General features: G+C 40.8%; 2 protein-coding genes across 3 annotated transcripts in view; one reads left to right on the top strand and one right to left on the bottom strand.

Moving 5' to 3' along the window:
• alphaCOP (coatomer subunit alpha) overlaps positions 1 to 3,284 on the bottom strand; it is a 58,990-nt gene extending 55,706 nt beyond the window's left edge. For both annotated transcript variants that reach the window (XM_070121883.1, XM_070121884.1), the window contains exon 1: positions 3,146 to 3,284. The gene's annotated coding sequence lies outside the window, so the exon portion shown is untranslated. The remainder of the gene's footprint in view (positions 1 to 3,145) is intronic.
• Positions 3,285 to 3,486: 202 nt separating this feature from the next.
• On the top strand, positions 3,487 to 11,248 carry CRIF (growth arrest and DNA damage-inducible proteins-interacting protein CRIF). Its single transcript, XM_027357441.2, has 4 exons — positions 3,487 to 3,715; positions 5,095 to 5,327; positions 9,978 to 10,077; positions 10,233 to 11,248. The coding sequence occupies exons 1-4, from the start codon at positions 3,512 to 3,514 to the stop codon at positions 10,521 to 10,523; spliced, it is 828 nt and encodes a 275-aa protein (XP_027213242.2). The 5' UTR covers positions 3,487 to 3,511; the 3' UTR covers positions 10,524 to 11,248.
• The last annotated feature ends 6,769 nt before the right edge of the window (positions 11,249 to 18,017 follow it).

The raw sequence follows: 18,017 nt of genomic DNA, 5'->3' as shown, positions 1-18,017 counted from the left end.
ATATAGATAAAAGATGGTTTTTGGAGAAGTAGCAGGAGAATCTGGGAAATGAGATAAGGAGAAGGTGGTGAAGTATCATCAAGAATGTCAGGAGAGGAAGGATCTCGAGAAAGACACTGTTGCAAAAGAAGTATCCAGGTGAGAGAGGTATGGATAATAGGAATGAAGAGGGAATGGTGTACAAGGTGAAGGAGAGGATGGAAAAGAGTGAGAAGAAGACTGGAGGAAATTGAGGGGAAGGAGGATGGATATCAGCAAATACTTTGAATGTAGAGTGAATAGCAAGAGGGATTGGAGGGTGGATGACGGAGCAGAACATTCCCTTGGGTCATGTTGAGGAATTTTTGGATGTCTTCAAGAGTTTCTAGAGGGGACTTGGGTGGGGATAGTCTGAAAAACAAAAGCTCTCTTGTGAGGAGGAGAAAAGGGGATAGATGATCAAGGAGCACAGGAAGAGGAAGGTCTAGGAGAGGATGGAATGGAATATTTGAGTTATCAGGTAAATTGAGAGCGAGGTGGTATAGGCATCAGAGAAGTGGTAGAGATTGGAGTATCTGGATACTCTGGAAAAGGAATTTGACTGAGGGAGAAAGGTAAGATGGTTCAGGGTAGAGGAAAGAGTTAATTGGGGAGATGCCGAGACACATTGAGAAGACAGGAGGGGAACAGAGTGAAAGACAATTTGGGAATGGGGAGAGAAAAACCTCATCGCCGTGCTTCCTGTCTGGCCTCATGTAGAATGAGACCCAGTTTGAATCTGAAAACAGCTATCTCACATTATGGGAGACTGAGCAGGGCGATTTGAACAGTCAAGCCCAGAGGGCAACAGGCTGTAAGGAGAATCACAAAGAATCAATCCCATTTGGCAGGGCCAAAGAGAGTATTCAAAAAGTTTGAAGAAGTAGGAGCAGTAGAAGGACGAGGGTGGGAGGAAGATAAGGTAGTGTGGAGTGAGGTAGTATTGTGGTAAGGGTAATAAGGATGGAGAATAGTAATGAGGATGAGGGTGGAGGGGATAGACAATGAAGAAGACTGTGCAGATGGAGATCAGAATGTTGGGAGAGAGGAAGGGGTGCATTCTGAAAACTAAGTAATAACCTGGGTGGGTGGTTTGGAATGGATAAAGTTATCAGTAAACATCAAAAAGGGAGTAATAATATCAGTGATTGGAGCCATGGTCAATGGAGAGGAGGGGGTTGGAAAACTGATGAAATCAAATTTAGATGGGCTTGTTGATGAAGGGACAAGCTGTAATCCCCCTATTAAGGGTAAAACATCATTATTGACCATGGTGAGCCTGAAATAGGTGGGGGAAAAGAAATGGTCTACCCCTTAGGGTCCCCATAAGGGATAAAGGCAAGGCGATTAACCAAGGAAATATTGTGCCCATGGCTCCCAAAGGTCGGTCATGTCCGACATAAAGCCAGCTTTTCATCCTTTCAGCAAAGCTCTCACACCTTAGAAAGTGAACAGAAGAAGGGGATGAAGAAGAGAAAAAAGAAAAGGGGGAGAAGAAAAAACTATGCAAAATTTGTTGAAGTGAGGGCTGAGGCCCAAGGTAGAGGTAATAGCCTACATTGGGCCTCAGTCTCCATCTCCTAAGTCCCTCATGACAACAACAAGCAAGGGATTGGGGGAGGGATCAGCTTAAAGGAAATACCATAGATGCAAATTTTACCTTGTACCATAAGCCTGTATGAAACTGGAATTATATCAAAAATTGTTTCAGAAGTCCAAGGCTTATAGAAACTGGAATTTCACCTGTCAAAGCTTGGCCTTAATATATATAGAAAAGGTTGTAGTTTGCCAGAGAGTATAGTATGGAGGTCATGATAATCACTGCATAATTAATGGTTTTGAATATAAACAGTAATCCTTGATTCAGAAATTGAAGATATGATTATATTTTCAATTCTGACAATCAGGCCCTCCCGGACAATATTCATTATCAGATCAATTCTTGTGTGATGAAAATGAATTTGATGATCATTTCTGTTGCAATCACAGCCAACAATCTTGATGTGGTAAGTGGCAATAGCAAGGGAGTGCAGGAAGTATATCAAGGAAATTATGGGGTAAAACAGCCTAAAATAAGAATATTTAACAAAAATGTATATAAACAGCACAAAAGAAAAGCTTAAAATCAGCTTATGAAACTCTACGGCTGTGCCTGTCAACTTTGAAAGCCTCTAGACCAACATACCAACTTTTGAAAAACTACAGGAATCCAACCCATTCTTCAACCCATTGGAATTCACACTTTCAAAAGCCCTTATGGTAATCGTACAATACGTCCTAACCAATAAAATAACCTAAATACTTGAATTAGGATAAGCAAGTAATAATAATTACAAATTAATGTTTTTACAAGTGCATGGTAATACATGAACTACTTGACAGATTGCAGTAATGAGTAATGTGGTCATACTAATGTTCATCTGTGTGCTGTCAACATCATGAGGGACTTCTCTGTCATGTATTTTTTTTATCTCCTTTTCGACTCAGACGCCATTTGCCATAGATGAAGTGTCCAGTTTTCATTAAGGAAACCATTCTATGCACTTCTTTTTCTAATTTACTGAAAACCTGATTGTCATTCACAAAAAATGTTCAATTTTCAATGGAATTGGTTAAGATAATGTATCTACACAAACATGTTTTGAAATCAATTACAATTGTCTTCTATTCACTTAGCATAAAATCACATTATTACCACCAGATATTTAAGGTAACATTCTCCTTCTAGTGTACTTATTCAAGAGATAATTTAAAAGTACTCCAAGTCCAAGACTAAATGCATCATTTTTCCTGCCTAATGCTGTCAGTGCAATATCATCTCCACAGATATACTCACTCTACCAACCGCTATCAATATAGACCGAAATCAGGCATGGATTCTGTGTATTTATGCAATATTTACATGCCAGCTCATCAAAAACCAAAGTGACATTTCAATTCTCCATTACTTTGACACTTTGGGGGTAATTCCATAAGTAAAATATATAAAGCTACAGTTACCCACGGCAAATATAACATCTGCATCCCTACGAATAGTAACATGGCACACAAAAATACCGGTAAGTAATTCTAAATCTAACTTTATTGTGTAAAATAAATACGAAAAACTGGGGAGGAAAGAACTCACTTGCCGACACGATCCGTATGACGTGGACGATAGTCTGTTATCAAACATCGGATTATATCTCTCCTATTTATGGCGATTTTGTGCGATATTCTTTTGTCTAAAATATTATCGGTCTTAGTTATTGATAGAATTGTACCTAATACTTTGCATTTGCAAATGAAATGATGATCCTATGAAAGACAAATGTTACTCTCTAGGGAAAACGGGTCTAATATATATATAATAACTTAACTTATTCATCCTCTTGATATAATTTCTATAATGAAAAAATACTGCATAAATGTAAATATGAAGTTAGGCTTTATTCGATAAAAATACTTCTTTCCAAATATTTTTAAGTCTGTCGCCCTATAAACAACTCTCACGATGGCCTCCAGGATGCTGTGCCGGGCCTTTTTCTACTTTTCAAGCAGAAATCGAGGTATAGCAACTGCTACATGGCCTCGATGTCAGCAGAGTATACCAGCAGATGATGAAGCTCTGCCTGAAATTGATGAAGCAGAACTGATTGAAAGGAAAAGGAATAAGTCTAGATTAAATCCACGACATTACAAGAAGCTCAATAAAATAGTAAGGATTACGTATTGAAATACTTATTCTAGAGTTGTGCATGAAGTTGCAGTATTGTAGCAGTATACAGCAAACCGCTATGGATGATTAAAGGCATCTTTTCCAGCGGTTACGGGAAACGCGACACCTTTCACGTAACAGGAATCGAGCAGACGGTAAATATTTATCGAGTTGCCAGATGCATTTCTCTTGTTTTGGATATTTCATGCATATTCGTACTTATATTGGATATCAATAACAGCACTACCCACCATAAGATATCAAAAGCCATCTTGGATATCATTTTCCAATATATTGTTTACCTGTTGGAAAAATAAACAGCGCAGTAAAATAGCAAGCCGTCAACTGTGGCCATTCCCATTACGTCAGAGCTTAAAGGCCTGTCTCGCCTCCGATCACGAGACAGCTTTTGGTGTCGCATCGCGTTGCGAGACACCCTAATTGCCACCAGAAAAGATGCCTCAAGTCAATCCTTTTATTAAAGGGCAAAATGACGCCAAATAGAAATTTTAGTGTGAAAGTAAAATTTTTCTTGGGTAAATTTCTAGAATAGATCCAAATCTTAAAACCAATTGAATTTGCCATAAATATAGGTGATCTTGTAGATCATTGCCACATCTTAAAGACCATTAAATTTCCCCTAGGATAGTTGGAGAGGGCATGAAGGTAACAAGGAAAATTGCATGGTAAAGTATTTATGATTTATCCAAATTTGGTCATTGAAAAATCTAATGCATGGTTCTGTACCTCCTGCAACTCTATGGGGGCTGCCACACCTATCCTCCTTCCCAGAAAACAAAGAACCTTAAGTATTGTGAACAATATGTACCGTACTCAAAATGATCTATTGCATCCCCTATGGGAGCTACTCTCTTTCAAGTATTTATGGCAGGCTGGAGTGTAGGACTGATCACAGGGACCTCACAATCTAGCATATTCTTTGCTTGAGGCTCTATCTACTTAAGAGGAAGATTCATTTTGTTCTAGGATGGAGGTGGTGGCTGGCAGCCCCTCAGAGGAGGTCACAAGGGATGCAGTCCTCAGCATCAAATAATATAAGATGTACACAGCTCATATCTGGCAGTTATTTTTACTATATTTGTTTAATAGACATCAACACAAGATAATGATTCAGTGATGCTAAGTTTGTTTGTTTTTTAAGATACAAAAATGTTCAGGGACTTTTGAAAAGAATTTACACTGTGAATTTAAATATATGATGTACAGTAGCTGCAAAAAAAATCATAACTTCTAGAGCCCTAATTCTCCTATTTATGGCCCTTGGACTTCTATTGCCCTGATACTAGAGTGCATAACTTTAATTTTAGTAATTTGGTAATGTTTACTTTTATTATACTGAAGTGAAATCTCAATTTCAGCCAAGTCAACTCACAGAGGATGAGGAACAAGTGTTTTCCTTATCATATCAGCGAAAACTTTATGGCCATTATGGTGCATCCAGTGGCATTAATCCAGCCAAAGCATGGCCAAGTAAAGAAGAGCTAGAACTTGCAAAAGAATGGGAAAGTCTTGCTTATCCTCATAGTGTTCAAGAGATGATTAGTGAAGCAAAACGACTGAAAAAGGCTGAAGAGGACAAGATTAAAAAGAGGTAATTTCTTTTTCAGATTTAGGGTTTGTAATTTGGTATTGCTGTTATCAATTATAATCATTATTGTTATTATTATTGATATTGGTATTCTTATATATATATATATATATATATATATATATATATATATATATATATATATATATATATATATATATATATATATATATATATATATATATATAATATGTATTGTTATCATATAATGTTTCAAAATATTTCGTCAAGTAAATTATTACATCATTTACCTTAGTTAAATCACAGTTATCAACAGTAGTTATTACAGTTGTAGAAGTGGTAATACTTTTGATATTAACCCATTCATGTGATGGCATATACATCTAATGTGATTTTAATTTATTAATTTTAGATACACATATATGGCCCCCATCATTCCCCACACAGACAGATGCCAACTACATGACACGTTCATGGACATCATAAATACTCACTCTCGCAAACAGTACTCACTCCAACACGAACACAAATCACAAATCAGTGGCGTCGGTGACCCTCACACCACCTCACATATTCTAGATCTTTTTCTCACGAACATCGTTCTAAATATAACAAACACAAATGTTATCCCAGGACTTAGTGACCATGACATTGTCCTCGTTGATGCAGACCTCAGACCTACCAGACAAAAACAGAGACACAGACCAATTTTCCTCTTTTCTAGAGCTGACTTAGACGCAATCACACAGGATGTCACCAACTTTAACACAGACTACTTTTCCACTCATCCCCACTCAAGACCATTCACCCTCAATTGGGATAAGCTTAAACTCGCCATACTTGCATCCATGAACAAACACATCCCACAGAAAACACCTTCAAGTAGACATACACTTCCCTGGTTCTCCAGGGAGCTACGCAGACAACATTGCAAACAACATCGACTCTACAGACACGCGCAAACATACAACACGACAGAAAATTGGACTGCTTTCAAAACTCACCAAAAAACATTTTCCAAGAACATAAAGAAAGCAGAACACAAACATATTTCCACCCTAAACACTTCTTCAAATTCTTTAAGTCCAGCAGACAGGACACAACGGCGATCAGAGCCATGAAAGACTCCAACAACACTCTTGTAACTGACCCAGAACTCAAATCACAATTACTCAACACACACTTCCAGTCTGTTTTCACACACAAAGACGATAATACACCTAACGTTCCAGATAGACCTTATCCCCCAATCCCGCTGCTTGACATCACAACTAACGGCATACTGAACCTATTGACTACTCTTGACACAAACGAAGCCATTGGACCAGACCAGATCCCTGCCTTAATCCTCAAGTCCTGTGCCCCTGTCCTTGCCCCCATCCTTCAATCTATCTTTTCCCAATCACTCGCCTCATTCACCCCACCAACTGACTGGCTTTGTGCAAATATCACCCCCTCTTCAAGACAGGTGACATAACTGACCCGACAAAGTATCGCCCCATCTCTCTCACATCGAGCATCTGCAAAATTTTTTAACACATAATACATAAACACATAATGAATCACATTGATACCCACAACATCCTTACAGACTCACATTATGGTTTTCGGCCCAGACGATCCTGTGAGACCCAACTAATGACTACACATCATGACATGGTATGACAACTGCTTGACTTTGCCAAAGCCTTTGACAAAGTTCCCCTCAAAAGACTGACTCTTAAATTACAACATTACGGGATCACAGGACCAATACTTCACTGGATCGCCTGACCCTGTCCCTGTCTCTTCAGGTGTCCCACAAGGCACCGTTCTTGGCCCCCTTCTTTTCCTTCTGTACATTAATGACCTGCCACTTCTGAGTCCTAATTCTTCTACTAGACTTTTTGCTGACGACAGCCTTTTGTTACGACCTATAAAAACTGAAGACAACTGTAGACTCCTCCAGCAAGACATTGACGCGCTTGAACAGTGGGAAAGACTATGGCAAATGTCCTTTAGACCTGACAAATGCAAAGTTCTCTATTTCACAAGATCCCACACACCTATCCTCTACACCTACACCTTACACAACCATCCCTTAACAACTACAGCAACTCTCAAATACCTCGGTATCCATCTATCCACCAATCTCACCTTTAACACACACACCAACTTCATCATTAACAAAGCTAATGGAACACTGGGGTTTCTGAGGAGGAACCTACACAACTGTACCACGGACATTAAACACATAGCTTACAACACACTTGCACATCCAACACTAGAGTACTGTACAGCTGTATGGGACCCCTACTCTAAACAAAACATTGAGAAACTCAAGCAGTTTAATACTAGGGCTGCCAGGTTTATTACTCGCAATTACTCACATACTCCTGGTATTACATCTCACATAAAAAAACAGATTAACATGGACCTGCTCGAGACACGAAGACAAGCACACAGACTTACAATCATGTACAAAATCACAAAGAACCTTGTAGACATCAACAAACATGAATACTTACACGCAGCACACTCACGCAACACAAGGAACTCACACACCAGTAAATTTGTCACATACCACACCAACACTAACTCTTACAAACACTCATTCTTTACACATACTATACGCGACTGGAACAGGCTCCTCCAACACATAATCGAAGCTAAAACACTTAACACTTTCACAAACAAACTAAATAAACACTTAACACTACAAACACCTTCACAAACACCGACACTTCTGCTTGCACCATGATCCTTCCCCCTTCCCCCAGCAACCAATCACTACCAATATGCGTGTTGTGCGCTCATTTAGCGCCCTCCGCATTAACGTTGAGATTGAGAGATTGAGACAAGTGCTTAGCCACGAAGAAATCAGTTACTGACTAGTTTTACCTCATTCAACCTTTTCCTTTATTTCTGAAAAAATTCTTATTGCTATGAATATCATTAATGATATAATAATTCCAGTGTCAATAGATGTTATAATAATAATAATGATAATAACAACAGTAATGATATCAATATCACTAGATAAAATAGAAAGGATTTCCTGAAAATTTCAGGGATGGTGCTATCAGATGGCCCAGATGTGCTTAGTCACGTGAGTCAATTTCAAAACCTGTCTGAATCACGTATACAGCACTTGTCAAAAGTATGTGACCCAAATCCCATGCATCTACATACTTGTGGTGGAAAAAGGGTGGTGTTTTCTGATGTGAAATTATGTAGATACAAAGTATCTGGCAACTCCCTGCCATCGTGCTGGGTCAGTAGAGCTGAGCATGAGGAAGAACACAGTCAGTCATCCCCACCCTGCAGTGTGGAGGCAATGAATGTAAACTCCCACTTTTCTGGACCTTGCCTATTTTCACACTGGTTTTCTTCATTTACCTATGGGCTGTATCATTATCATGGTGCCTACAAAGAAATTATCAAAAGAAGTAATTATCTTAGTCATTGGACTATAGGAAATCAGTAAATTGTTCAATTTGACCAAGTCCAAAGTCAAGAAATACATGGTGTGATTTTGGGAGGGATGAGGACTTGAGACACCAGCCTAGAATGACTTCTTAAAGATTATAAAGTGTACATTAGGGTCAAATCCACGAAGAACAGCAAGGTCTTTGAAGGAGAGCAACTCTGAAGTATTTGGGTAAACTTTCTTGCAAACCATGTCACAAACCAAGTTACACCAGACACACAACAAGTCACGTCGCGGAAAAACTTGAGGCTAGGGGCAGGTGACGTGAACATGCCGTCAACTGTGCAAATTGGCCACGGCCCGGGTGACGCGAACTGCTGTCATGAATGAAGGCCAGGGTGACGGAAAAGACTTGCCACAAGTACACAAACCTCTTGGAGTGTGATTTGACTCATTTGGTGCTTAGAAGGGGGCTTTCGTGTTATTCCCATCGATAAATGAATGTGGAATGTAACATGCACAAGTAGTGACTGGAAGAGCACCAGTTCCAGGGAGGATGCCATTTCCATGCTGCGCACCATATCCCTGAACGCTGTGAGCAGCAGCACATGTTGCATTACGCAAAATTGAAAATTAAGATGAAATGATATATATGACACAACTAAATGTCCCTTTTTTTTATTATTTACTTCAAAGAGAGATGATATGGAGTCTGTACAAGGAAAATAAGTAATTACCATCTGGATAAAGCAAATCAAAAGACAAATATGTACAATGGTAAAATGGCGATAAAGCTTAAAAAGTTTACGCAAAACAAATTTGCAAAGGGGAGGCATTCTTGTGTGCCTGGCCTGTGCACCACATGCCCAGAATATTGGCCATTTAGGTAACCCATTGCCCGGGTTTTCAGCTCCGTGATTTCCGTGATCTAACCGGATCTAAAGGGTTAATGGTGATTATAATAATAATAACAACAAGCTTTTAATCCCCAAATATTGTGACTAAGCAATTATTCTTACATAATAGTTTGATTATGGATGAGGGAAATGAACTCATGGTATGTCTGTGCTATACTTAGATTATCATATGACTTTCTTAATTGATGTATGTTCCTAGCACATACATTTTGTAGAAGGTAGTTCCATTGTTCCATTATTGGTCTTTTCTAGAAAACTAAATTTCTTGTTTCCATGTTTTACTCTTAACCAGTTCTTTCCTTCAATCTGTTTTTTAAATTTGATTTTTTTTTTTTTTTTTTTTTTTTTTTTTTTTCTTTGTTTTAGACAAGCTGACATCATGCAGAAGGTAACGAAGCTAGAGGACTGGAAAAGAGAAGTACGTGAAGGGTACAAGAAACGTGAAAGAGAAGCCAGGGAAGCAAAGGTAAGATTTTGCCTACTTTAGGAGCATTTTACATATATTTCCTAAATAACTAGAGAGACATGAGATTGGATGTGTGACTCATCTTCATCAAAAAACAGAAATTTGAGGTGGGTACCAGTAGATCTCTAATTATGATTATTTCTAACTTTTTACAGGAAAAGAAGGAACGTCTCATGGAGGAAGTACGCCAGATATTTGGTTTCCGCATTGATCCTAAAGATGAACGTTTCAAAGAGGCACTGCTGCAAAAAGAGCGGGAAGAAAAACGAGCAGCTAAAGAAGCTAAAAAGATAGAGCGGCAGCAAAAAATGATGGAAAATTTAAGGAAAGCTGCCCAGCAGAGCTCCAGTGGCAGCAAAGAAACCTCTAACTCCTCTGATGGGCTACTAGGCACTTCTGTTGTTGAAAATTCAATATCACCTCCACAAGTAGAGTCTAAAGAATAATAAATATCATAGTGGAATATATATATATATATATATATATATATATATATATATATATATATATATATATATATATATATATAGAATATCTTGAAGTAATGAGACTAACTAAAGAAATTTACAGTGTCTACACATTATGAATGATAAAACCAGAAACTTTTTAGCAGCTCATAACAATGTGTACTAGAAAAAAGAGGAAGGTTTAAATACTGAAAGCTAATGAATATTCATAATATTTTATAGAAGTTCACATCAAACTTGCATTATATATCTATCTATCTATGTATATGTGTATATATATATATATATATATATATATATATATATATATATATGTAATATATATATTGTGTGAGAGTGAGAGTGAGAGTGAGAGTGAGAGTGAGAGTGAGAGTGAGAGTGAGAGTGAGAGTGAGAGTGAGAGTGAGAGTGAGAGTGAGAGTGAGAGTGTGAGTGTGAGTGTGAGTGTGAGTGTGAGTGTGAGTGTGAGTGTGAGTGTGTGTGTGTGTGTGTGTGTGTGTGTGTGTGTGTGTGTGTGTGTGTGTGTGTGTGTGTGTGTGTGTGTGTGTGTGTGTGTGTGTGAGAAAGAGAAAAAGAGAGAAAGAGAGAGAGAGAGGGAGGGGGGGGAATAGAAAAGTGAAGGAATAATGTAAATAACCATAATTATTGAGCTGTGTATATGTACATATATCTGTTGTTTGATTTTTTATTAAAAATAAACCCTAGTTCTATATAATTTCTATAATCCTTCTAATTATGAATTTTCACTAGAGCCACTATGTAGCAATGAAATTGTATAATGTAACTATACAGTGCTAATGCAGTTTTACATATGGTAAACATACACACACAACTTCAATTTGACTACATCCAGGAGCCCTATATATAGGGCTTAAATGTGTTTACTTTCAACAAACTCATTTATAAGCTCGCCAAATGACGAGGATATAACCAGAGAGTTGTTAGTATGGACATGATCAGCAATATGCAATTGCTATTTTAAGTTAACAGGTTACTTGCAATTGCCCTCAAGCATGAAATATCTCTTAGCTGGCTGCTTCATATTTTATAGCATTTTTTTTTTTTTTTTTTTTTTTTTTCACTTAAATGGCATCTGCACTAAAAAAAATTCTGTGGTATCTACATATTTATCATAAGAATATTTTTACTTTAATTTCTAAAAAATATCAGACAGTAATTGTAGAATCTTCATCCAAATGCTGCGGGGGGTGGCAAGCATGCCATGCCCACAATTTAGTTTATTAATTGTATTTATGCATTGAGTGCTCTACAAGTGTTTAGTCACTAATTAGACCTATCTCTTGTGTGTACTCTTTTCCTTAGTGCTATGTGACCTTTAATGTCTAGCATAATTAACCAATACCCTATTCCTTGATTTTAAGGAATATTTTAGTTTACTTTATATTATCATTAGTATTGATAATAACACTCATTGATATTTATAGCACTTTATGGGGGAGGGGGGGAATCCCAAAAACTCAAGGTGGGGGAAAATCAGGTGATATTATGTAGACTATTAATTGACTCTTTGTTGGCTGAGCACTTGTGGAGCTATGTATGTGCGGAGACAGTACACAAAACATTACTACAAATAAACATCCCATTTTCCAGGTAGTATTTGGTTAATTGCTTCAGGAAATCACATTAATAAGATATAGAAATATAAAAAATGCAATGGGACCAACAATGATGTGACAAATTAATGTATGCATACGTAACCCTTTCAGTACCTCAAGACTATACAGGCACTAGAGCTAGGAACTACAGACATTTTTTTATGTCATTATTTTCTTTCATTTTTTTGAGGGGATGCATTTCCTAATCAATTGCATTTTCCTAATAAACATGTATTTAACAATAAAATTGGCTGGTCAAAAACTTTTCTTCTTTAATAATAAAAATAAATATAGAAATCTAGCATATTAAAAGACAGGAAATGAAGAGTTAAATACATTATATCACTTTATGCTGTATAAATCCGAAGGATTTCCAGCCTCATTTTACTTGTACATTTTTTCTCTGCAACATTTCACAGCAGAATTCCCCCTCAATCCCTTGCCTGTTTTTGTGGAAAGCTTAGGAGATGGAGACTGAGGCCCAATGTAGGGAACTGCCCTTACCTTGGGCCTTCATGGCCAATAGTGAAGATTTTTTGCCTTCTCTTTCAACAATGTCTTCAAAAAAAAGTAGGCAAAGTTTCCTTTTGCAGTCACTCCAATCATTTATGCCTTGTCACAGTTACATCTGAAGCTTAAGCTCATGCACTATCTACACTAACAGATCACATTGGCAAACACACTCTTGCTGAACCTCACTCGTGTCTTAATACTTGTACTAGAACTGTTTCTGTCTGATTGTCTTTTGTATGATAAGAACTGATCAGACTGTGAAAATGACCTACTTACCTGCCTTGTTGATTATTATAAAGTGGCAGTACAGTGATACACTATTCCTCCCAGAGGCCAGTGTAAGTCCCATACCAATATTGCCAATATTAGCTTCCACAGAAATAGTCATGAAGTTTATATTAGTGGATTGTCCTACCAAATCCGACTATACTGACCCCTTCCTCATTAGAGTCAGATATGTGGGTGTTTTGGCCACCCAGTCAATGTCATTCCATAGCCTACTACCCTCTATGTGCCCAACCTAGTCATGACCATTCAAAGTGCTCTGCTCAGTCACGTACATGTGCCAATTGTGGTGGCTCCCATAATGTTCTCGGTTCCCACACAGTTCTCAGATTCAAGCTAGGCCTTACTTTACATGAGGCTGGACAGGAAGCAGGCCAACAAGATTTCTTTCTACTTATTCCAAAACTGACCCTCACTCTGCTCCTCTCCCATCTTCTCAAGATGTCTCTGGATCTCCTTCAGTATCTCTTCCCTCAACCTTGAACCATCCTACCTCCCCTTCTCCCCCAGTCAAATTCCTTTTCCAGTCTAAATACAGATTCTCCAATCACTACCACTTCCCTGATACCTATCCCTCCCCACTATTTATTGCACCAGGCAACCAAAACATTCCACTCCACCCTCTCCTACCACATCCTCTAATACAGCCTCTTCCGCAGCTCCTCAGATATCTATCCATTCTTCTCCTCCTCACAAGAGAACTTTTCTTTCTCAATCCTCTTCACCCAACTCCCCTCCAAAAACTCGATAACTTCCTAAAGATGACCCAACTCCCTCACCCACCTTTCAATCCCTCTGTTCCTACTCGCTTTACAATTGAAATATTTGCCGATACCCATCCTCTTCCTCAAGCTCCCATCCCTTTCTCAAACACTCTTCCAACACAACCACTCCTCTCTACTGCTCCCACCTGAATGCCATTGTGAATCCCTTCTGTCACAACAGTGTCCTTCTCAGGACCCCTCCCTCTTAACATTCTCCCTGATACTTCACCACCTTCCCGTCCCCTTTTCTCATCCCCCAGATTCTTCTTTTCTAATTCAATAGCTATCTCCGTTTTCCTTAAAAATGTCCCTATTCCTTCTCCAGTCACAGATACACTGCAATGCACTGAGTTGCCCTACCCCCCTAATCCTTTCCTTTTTTACTAATCTCTGCTCTACTGCATTTGCTCCCATTTTCCCTTTTCACTACCATACTATCCTATAACGCTCTCTTATTTTTGACATCCAACACATTTTATCCCAATCTTTAACTTCAACTTTTTGCCACAATACTTTACCAAAGTATTATGTGACCTTTGATGTCTAGCACATTTATTTGTTTCAACCATTAACCATTTACAGGAGTCATAGTGTTACTTTGACTTTGTTCACAGTATTATACCATTCCTGAAAGAAATAGTAATAACACCTTTGAACAATCTGAGATGTGTAAAACTTTTTTGAAGTCAACATTCCACACGCTTTCACACTGCATTTCCAGCGTCAGTACCAAATAGCATTCTCTGATAGTGTCTCATTGTATATTGAGAAATGAGAGGGGCTGCAAGTGTTGCATTTAGCATTACTAACCTTTTAAAGACCTCAGGCAAACAAAGTCATGTTTTAATCATGTGTATATATATATATATGTGTTATGCATACACACATACATACATACACACACATGCACGCATGCATGCACGCATGCACCCCCCCCCTCCACACACATATATATATATATAATATATAATATATATATACATAATATAATATATATATATATGATATATATATTATATATATCATCATCATCATCATCAAGGGGGCTGACGCCGACGGGGGCGCATAGCCGCATCCACCCTTCGCTTCCACCTACGAGGATCCCTCATGGCTAGACGCCAGGCAGGGACTCGGCCCATCTCTAGTTCTTCACGGCAGGTTTGGTCGATCTGCCTCCAAGGCACAGGACAATGTCCAGGTTTCGCTACCGTATAGCAAAACTGGCATTATCAGGGCCTTGAAAACCCGTAGCTTGGTCCTTCTGCACAGGTACTGACATCTCTAAATACTCTTGTTGAGAGAGTTCATGACTCCTGCTGCCAGGCCAATCCATCTGCTGACTTCATGGTCTGACAGCCCAGAGTTATGAACTACACTACCAAGGTATGTAAAGCTCTCTGTGACTTCAATGTCCACGCCGCAAGCACGTACCGACTGAACAGGTTCTCCTAACAAGTCCCCAAATTCCTGGACGTTGGTTTTGGTCCAGGAGACCTCTAGACCCAGGGGCTTCGCTTCATTGCTAAATGCATCGAGAGCCGCCACTAGGGTTTCCAAAGACTCAGATAGAATGGCAACGTCATCAGCAAAGTCAAGGACTGTAACCTTGATATTGCCCAGCGTTGCCCCACAATGACTTTGAACAGTAGCTCTGCCCAGTATCCAGTCCATGCAAGTGTTGAAAAGAGTTGGTGCAAGGACACAGCCTTGCCTCACTTCTGAACTAACAGGAAAGAAGCTCGACAGGCCCCCACCACACTTTACAGCACTTTCACTACCAGTATACAGGCTTGCTATTAGTCCAATAATCCTTGTTGGTATTCCTCTCTGCCTCAGGATCTCCCAAAGTGATATCCGATGCACCGTATCGAACGCCTTCTTGAGGTCGATGTAGGCTGCAAGCAGCCCACGCCCGAACTCACGACGGCGCTCTACAATGACTCGAAGCGCGAGGATACGGTCTATTGTGGACTTACCAGGAGTGAATCCGGATTGCTCCCGTCTCTGGTGCCTCAGTAGATGGTCTCTCATACGTCTCAGAAGGATGTGGGTGAGAACCTTGCCTGGTATACTGAGCAGTGTGATGCCTCAGTGATTGCTGCAGTCCCAACGGTCCCCCTTCCCCTTCCAGAGAGGGATGACCACACCCCTCAACAGGTCAGGAGGAACGGAACCGGACTGCCAGATGGCAGCCAGGACAGCATGTAACCCCCATGCCATAGGTTCACCACCAGCCTTTAACAGTTCAGCTGGTATGCCGCAGATACCAGCTGCTTTACCACTCTTCACCTTGGAAATCGGGGGGGTCCTCACTGACGGGTGGATCCGGCAGCGGGATCTCGACACTACCCGCATCCAAGTTAACTGTTGGTGGGTCAACCTGGTACAGCTGCTCAAAATACTCAGCCCAACGTTCCCGCACCGCAACAGGATCTGAAACGATCTGACCACTTACTGAGCAAACTGCTGTCACCTGTGAAGAGGGCTTGGAGTTCAGCTTTCTCAGGGCTTGGTATGCAGGACGAAGGTCATTTACAAAGAAATGGCCTTCTACCTCCTCTGCAAGACTCCTAATAAACTGTTCCTTGTCCCTTCTTAACAGGGACTGAGTTCTGCGCACAAGAGAACGGTGCAATTCCCGATCCCCTGTCAGATGAGCCGCACGACATGCATCTGTGGCTTCCAGTGTCTCCTGCGAGATGGAATTCTGTACTGCTCTCGGGCGTACACCAATCGTATCTTGAGCTGCATTATATATATATATATATATATATATATATATATATATATATATATATATATATATATATATATATATATATATATGGGTGGGTGCATCATGCGCAGGGTGGTGTGAAGCGATGGAGTGGTAGTCTAGTTAGTGTTAAGAGTTTTTGTATGCCTACTCGCTTACAGCTGCCACCACTGGCTAGCCTTGTGCGAAAAAGGGAGCAGCTCTGCATAAGCCTCCCCCTGCCAGTGCATAGCCTCTCCATCATCGAGACTCCCTGCAGTGCCTCCTCATGGCCTCCCGTGGAAACTGGGTACCTTGCGGTTCCAGGCTAAACTGAGGGGGATCTCGGAGCAGCAGGAGGCCCCAGAGGTCCAGGGTCATGGCCCACCGGCGTGTGGACATGCCCCGGCCCTGTACCAACTCCTGCCCCCTAGTCCCCTTGGGTTAATGGGAGGCTCGGGGAGGTGGGCCTTGCCAGTCCTCCTCCCCCCAGATATAACCAATCGGCAGTGCACTTTATAAATGGAAAGGCTGGGAGGAGGGGATAAGTCTCTCCCACCCAGCAAGCGAGGCGGACTGTGGGCCCTGCTGGGAGGGCGACTGCTGGAGCACAGGCTGGGAACGGGAACTACTCGTCTCGCCTGCGCTCTGGTGGCCGCCAGCCCAGAGTGAAGCTTGTGGGGGGAAAGCCCTCGGGAACCCCACAGGTAGATGATAGGGCACGCAGCCCGCCACCCCCTTTTATATGGGGCAGCGTCGGTGGGGGTGGCAGAGGTGGCATCCACCCTGAGCGACTGCCAGAGGCTGAACCTCAGGCGGGAAGTCAGGGTGGGGGCTTGGAACGTCCGTTCTTTGCGTCAGGATGATCGGTTGCCTCTACTGTCGAGGGAACTGGGGAGGCTGAGAGTTGAGGTGGCTGCTCTCTCGGAGGTGAGGAGGCCTGGCAGCAGCATGACCTGTGTAGGTGGCTACACTATTACTGGTCGGGCCGCAGCGACGGCCACCATCTCCAGGGAGTAGCCATTGCCATCTCCAGCAGACTCCAGCCCTCGGTAGTAGAGGTTACTCCTGTTGATGAGCGTATAATGGTACTGAGATTGAAGCTATCCTTTGGCTTCATGTCTCTTATTGCTGTGTACGCTCCTACCGATGTTTGTAAACTTGACGTGAAAGAGATGTTCTACGCCAAACTTACATCTGTGGTAGACAGATGTCCCCGGCGAGATATTCCCATTGTTCTGGGTGACTTAAATGTGGTATCTGGCTGTGATCGAGCTGGCTATGAGATGTCTGTCGGTCCCCATGGTTCAGGAGCTGATGCCGATAGCGAGAATAGCCAACCTTTTCCGGGACTTTGCTAGGTCCCAGAAATTGAGGATTTCTGGCTCCTGGTACCAGCGCCCAGACCCACATCGCTGGACATAGTACAGTGATGCAGGTAATGCAGCCAAGGAGATCGACCACATACTCGTTAGCACTCGTTGGAGGATCCTTCAGAATTGCAGGGTGTACAGGAGTGCTGAGTTCTGTGGTACTGACCATAGATTGGTTGTGGCTACCC

Source organism: Penaeus vannamei, chromosome 5 (genome assembly GCF_042767895.1).
Source record: "Penaeus vannamei isolate JL-2024 chromosome 5, ASM4276789v1, whole genome shotgun sequence".
NCBI lineage: Eukaryota > Metazoa > Arthropoda > Malacostraca > Decapoda > Penaeidae > Penaeus > Penaeus vannamei.
Note: the sequence above shows the minus strand (reverse complement) of the source record. Positions and strands in the feature narration are given on the sequence as shown.

Coding starts and splice junctions, on each gene's coding strand:
- CRIF (XM_027357441.2), top strand. CDS start 3,512: ATGGCCTCCAGGATGCTGTGCCGGGCCTTTTTCTACTTTTCAAGCAGA. Junction 3,716..5,094: donor ACAAGAAGCTCAATAAAATA/GTAAGGATTACG, acceptor TCTCAATTTCAG/CCAAGTCAACTCACAGAGGA. Junction 10,078..10,232: donor GAGAAGCCAGGGAAGCAAAG/GTAAGATTTTGC, acceptor AACTTTTTACAG/GAAAAGAAGGAACGTCTCAT.